The sequence below is a fragment of the Triticum aestivum genome, chromosome 5B, assembly GCF_018294505.1.
Source record: "Triticum aestivum cultivar Chinese Spring chromosome 5B, IWGSC CS RefSeq v2.1, whole genome shotgun sequence".
NCBI classification, from domain to species: domain Eukaryota; kingdom Viridiplantae; phylum Streptophyta; class Magnoliopsida; order Poales; family Poaceae; genus Triticum; species Triticum aestivum.
In genome coordinates, this window is record NC_057807.1 from 234,082,257 (window position 1) to 234,087,758 (window position 5,502).

Here is a 5,502-nt window from a genome sequence, read left to right on the forward strand (position 1 = left end):
CTACGACGACGCCGGTGGCGAGGTCGTCGGGCGAGCTACGGGGAGAGCTCTCCGGTGCGCAAACGGGGAAATGAAGAGGCTAAAGAGGTCTACACGATGCGGCGAGTCCATTTGGCACAAGCCGGTGACCAAATGGTCACCGGAGTCTCATCGGCGTCGAGCTCTGCGGCGATGCGAGCGGTGATGCAAAAAGCAGCGAGCTCGGGGACAGATCCGCGTCGGAAAGAGGGGAAGATGACGCGGCTGCTCACCGGGAGCCTGCAGGTGTGCGTTAGCGTGCCGGGGTGAATCGACGACGACGAATCAGCGCCAGAGAGGAGGACGACCGTGAGAGGAGGTCGAGCTCGAGGAGGGAGCAAGGGAGAGGGGAACTAGGGGCGCTAGGGTTCTTCCATGGCAGGGTTCTTCCATGGCAGGGGCAAACATACGAGCCCCTGCCAGCATGCCAATCCGGAGGGGTATCGACTACACAAAAGACAGGCAGGTTGCAGATACAACACGCCATTTCCTTGCTGAAACACCCATGACTGCTAATATTACACTCATTAAAAGCAAGCCAATTCGTGTCTGATCTTGGAAATGGGTCGGATCATCACTGAAACTGACACCACGATCCTCGACAATGCTCTAACTTCCGGTGATCGTAAAAAAACCATGTTGTTTTTTGCAGTAGAGCTTGTAACTCTGTTCTTCATGGCTTAGCAGCTCATGGAGCGCGTACTGGCATGACGATGCGCCTGGCTATGAACGCTATGGTGGCCAGCGATTTAGCTGTGCCAGCAATGTAATAAAGCCCAGCAGATTCCTACGAAAAGAAAATCAAACTGGCCCCATAACAGGACCAAGTCTTGGGGTACACCTTACGGCTGCAAGCTGTGTAGTTCAGGAGTTGGATGTTGATAGTTCAGGATATTTGTATTAAGATGAGGATTGATTAAGGAACTATCTGATCCAGTCTTGGCCACCGGCTCAGTACAGTCCAACATCGGTTTCACTGGACTTGCAAGTGTTCCATGCAGAATAAACATACAAACTGAGCCCGGTAAAATAAAATCTCTAATCTGACAGTGCCACTGACCTAGTGCGTGTCACTGGAACTTTCTCACAAGCTCGAGTTTGCGAGCCTGGAAGAACTTACAACGGCCTTTTCCACTCGATTCGATCTCCTCCGACTTCCTTTTGAACCCTGTGAAGCCTAAGCTCGACAACGTGACCTGTCGCTTGGCGCTTCCGTAGCCAGCTGCATCTTCATCAACTTCATCAGACTCCCTACAAGTGATCACATGCCACAAATCATAGTGGTGGTCATTCACATTTTGCTATCACCGAAGCGCAGCAGCATAAGGGTTTGAATTTAAACTTACCATGTGACTTCAACTCCATTCTTGAAGTATGGCGTGCAAGTTCCCCAACTAAAGCGCACCAAAGTTGGGAAACCAAATACTGGATGCTTATGATCTTTTAACCATTGTATAGTATTAGGATCTGCTCCATTAATTAGGGACACCTTTAAAAACAGTCGTATGCATTAAACATTGACAACATCATTGATCAGGAGCAATCGGTTACCTCCTGGATAACCTGATCCAGTGTTCATGTGCATATTCTGAGCTGTTTCATCAAATACCCAGTTTCGTAAGGCTCTATCCCTAGTGACCTGCAACGCATAAACATATTCAAACTTGGTTGAAACAGTTCATAACAACACAGAGCCCATATGTACGAGTCTTGACTCTTAGACACTACTATTTGTTTTTTTATTTTGGGCATCAAAGTAGCCGCATAGGAAAACTTTCATGAATAAATACCTTTGCAACTATACTTGCTCCACTAACAACAGCGTAGAGACTATCAGCTTTCTTGGCAACCACAAATTTGATGCCTGGAAACTTTTCAGTAAGTTTGACCCTGTACTTCTCAGGATCTCCAACTGTGTCGATATAGACCTTTGCAACAAGTACACCATTATTCAAACTTTGTTTTGAGCATTTCCATTTAGAAAGGTTATCTGTGTACATGAATACCATTTCAAGAACAAAATAACTTACCTCTGTTAGTAGAACTCCATTATCAATAGCTTTTCTAACAAGGCCCATTGCAGAGTTGTGGGATATTTCATTGAGATTAATTTTTGTCCTGAAAATCAAGAAGACTTTTAATCTACTGAAGAAGGTCGAGATTTGAAGTTCATAGTGTACTGAAGCATACCTTTTTAACATTTTGGCAGATAACACTTTTGAGCATATGACATCAACCTCCCACCCGATGGAGCTATTCATCTTCAGACTTTCAAACAGCTCCTCCCTTTGCTCCTCCTTCAAGGTCTTCGAATCTGTTGAAGAATAGAAGAACGATAAGCTAACCAAGTTCGCTGGTAAATCAGCAACGAAACTGCTGAAGAGTCTGGGCGATTTCATAACTTGTTAACTACTACTCCCTCCGTCCCAAATTAATTGACTCAAATTTGTCTAGATACGGATGTATCTAGTGTTAGATACATCCGTATCTAGACAAATCTGAGTCAACTAATTCAGGACGAAGGTAATAATTTAATTCTTCCACTTCAGCGAATCCAGTACCCATGGAAAGCAGCATTACCATGCTACTCGAGGACTTGACAATTGGGACATAATATTGAACATGGTAAAACTGCGAGCGGAACTGCTTTGCACACGATACTTAGTGCACGACCGTTGGCAATACTTGATCCTGTGGATGTGCTCCACTTCGTCATACACATGCGTGGTTGGATCGACAGGATCGTGCAACAATTGGCTGCACAGTGAATAAATTAAAGAATTGTCGACCCTAAAGTTGAAATTCATGCACGGTGCAAAGAAATAGATATGGGAGCTCTCAAATGACAGAAGCTGGTTTTTTAAACTAAAACTACTGTTTGATGTTTTACTCAGATAAGAAGTACACAGAAGCAATTATGAACTCCCTCCGTTCACTATTATAAGATGTTCTAACTTTTTCTAAATCAGATGTATGTACACACATTTTAGTGTGTTTGTTCGCTCATTTCAGTCCGTATGTAGTCTCCATATTGAAATATCCAAAACATCTTATAATGGTGGGGAGGAGAGTGGGCGGGCCAGCGGGGGGGGGGGGGGGGGGGGGGGGTGAAAAGAAAAGTGAACTATGGAGACTTGAGGGAATAGCAACAATGAATCAGGTTCTACTGAAAAAGACGAGATGTCTGTACAGTAGGCGTTCTTTCTTCTGTCCATAAACTCAAGGGCTCAGGTTCATGCACACAGTATCAAGTTTTAAGAAACTATGCTTGTTTCTTTCCTCCCAAATCAACCAAAGTACTGAGTGTGGTAACTTAATACAAGACTTGGTCTTTAAATGATAATGTGATCCAGTTTCCAAATTTGCCTCTTGGTGCAGGATGCAAGTAATTTGTTTATTAAAGTAAAATGCTATCACTCCGTTCACAAATATAAGATGTTCTAACCTTTTTCTGAATCGGATGTATATATGACACGTTTTAGTGTGTTTGTTCACTCATTTCAATCTGTATGTAGTCCACATTGAAATATCCAAAACATCTTATACTCCGTATTTGTGAATGGAGGGAGTATGTCACAGCAACCTAAACTAATTAAGGAGTTAAGCAATCCAGGCATTCCCACAAGCACAGCAGTCAAGCAGACTACTAAATTTATGAAATACAAGAAAAGGGCATGAGTGAGACCTGCAAAACTGAGGGTGGCAAGAGTGTCATGGTAGGAGCGCGCGCAATACATGCAGCCATACACCATGGGACCTGCGGGAGCGATAAACACGAAGTTATGATTCTTTTCGGAAAGAACACATCTAATATTTCTGCTTAATCCATTCGCAAATCCGAGTTCTGCTCCGGATATTTCATTGGGGATGCGCGCAAATCAGATAAAATTGCGAGCAAGATTCTACCTTTCAGCGGAAACGGGTTATCAGCGTATAATTAACAGTATCTTGCAGCAGATCTACAAGAACCGAATGCATATGCATGGCCCAATTCGCCAAACCGAAAGCTAAAATCAACAGCAAGACGGAGAAGAGGTGGTTTACCAAGAACAGGGCCGCGTCCAGCCTCGTCGATGCCCATGAGGCAAGGCTCTTTGGTGGCCCACTCCGGCGTTGCCGCCGCTGTCGCCGTGGCCGCCGCCGCCGCCATCTCAGTCGCAGTTTTTCCTTTTCTTTTTTGATGAGTGAAATTTCAGTCGCAGCTGCGCGCGGGGAGACCTACCTGGTGCCGCGAAAACGGAGAGCTCCTCGCCAGCGCCTTCAGCGCCCGCTAGCGAACCCAGCGCCCGCTGCGTCGCTTGCATGGGCTTGGCCCAGCAACGCGCGCTGGCTCCCGCTCGCTAGCCGCCCACTCCATCGATAGATGGAATATCCTATTTGACGCTCTCTGCGTCAAGCTGTCGAGGCTTCGCATAAGAGCTGGCGATCGAACCGTGAACTGGGCCGGCCCATTTACAGTATTCGCGTTTCCGGTTTTGGGAATCTTCCAGAGTTTCCCAGCCGTTTTTTTCTGGTTTTGGGAAGCTTCTAGAAGATTCCCTGAACCGGTTTTTTCCTTTTTTGGTTTTTAGTTTTCTTTTTTTACGTCTTTCTGTTTATTTTTCTACTTTATTTTCTCTTTTTCTTTTCCTTTTCTGTTTCATTTTTTCCTTTCTTTTTTATTTTTCATTTTTTTTGAAAAAGTTTATGTTTCAACAATTGTTCGTAAACTTAAAAAAATTGTTCCCACTTTTAAAAACGTTCATTTTTTCAAAAATGGTCGTGTTTTCCAAAATTGTTCATAAATTCAAAAAATGTTTGCATTTTAAACAAAATGTTCTGAGATTTAAAAAATGTTCCTTTTTTAAAAAATGTTCGTATTTTTCCTTTTTTGGTTTTCGTTTTTAATTCGTAATTTTCAAAAAATGTTCTGACTTTCGAAATGTGTTCACTATTTTGAAAACAAATTATGTTTTTGAAAATTTGTTCGCAAACTTAAAATATGTTTGAGGAATTTGAAAAAAATGTTCTCATTTCTAAATATTGTTTTCATAAATTTGAAAATGTTCTGTAATTTCAAAAAATGTTCCAGCCTTTTCAATTTTGTTCACATAGTAAAAAAATGTTCATCTTTTCTGAATTTTTGTAAAAATTGCGTTCATAATTTCAGAAAATTTTAGTGTTTAGAAAAAATTGTTCATGATTTCAAAAAAAGTCCCTGCTTTTTAGAAAATGTTATAGTTTTTTGGAAAATTGTTCACAAATTTTGGAAAGTGATTGTGTTTCACAGAACATTCCGTTTTTTGAAAAATGAAATTACTTTCGAAATTCCTAAAGTAATTCGGATCTGTAAAGCGTGTCTGGTTCTTTAAGTCTGATGCTAAGTTATGAGCACATTTGAGTACCAGGTCAGCTGGTAGGAACACATCGTCTGGATCACTCTATCGTGTGTTCGAATCCCCGCCATCGAATTATTTTTTGAGCAATGCTCATTCGTGTCGATCG

At 42.5% G+C, this 5,502-nt stretch overlaps 1 protein-coding gene across 1 annotated transcript; it reads right to left on the bottom strand.

Annotated features, from left to right (window-relative positions):
* Positions 1-896: 896 nt before the first annotated feature.
* LOC123115921 (ribonuclease H2 subunit A) lies at positions 897-4,260 on the bottom strand. The gene is made up of 8 exons (XM_044536962.1): positions 4,063-4,260; positions 3,704-3,775; positions 2,209-2,332; positions 2,049-2,136; positions 1,809-1,946; positions 1,570-1,657; positions 1,365-1,485; positions 897-1,269 (listed from the first exon to the last, which is right to left on the bottom strand). Exons 1-8 carry the CDS (start codon positions 4,166-4,168, stop codon positions 1,089-1,091), a joined length of 918 nt encoding a protein of 305 aa, XP_044392897.1. The 5' UTR covers positions 4,169-4,260; the 3' UTR covers positions 897-1,088.
* Positions 4,261-5,502: the final 1,242 nt, after the last annotated feature.

Excerpts from the sequence above, each read along its gene's own strand:
- LOC123115921 (XM_044536962.1), bottom strand. The coding sequence starts at position 4,168 with ATGGCGGCGGCGGCGGCCACGGCGACAGCGGCGGCAACGCCGGAGTGG. Across the intron at positions 2,137-2,208 it reads TCTGCCAAAATGTTAAAAAG|GACAAAAATTAATCTCAATG; the intron begins GTATGCTTCAGT and ends CTTGATTTTCAG. Across the intron at positions 1,486-1,569 it reads TGGATCAGGTTATCCAGGAG|ATCCTAATACTATACAATGG; the intron begins GTAACCGATTGC and ends TTAATGGAGCAG.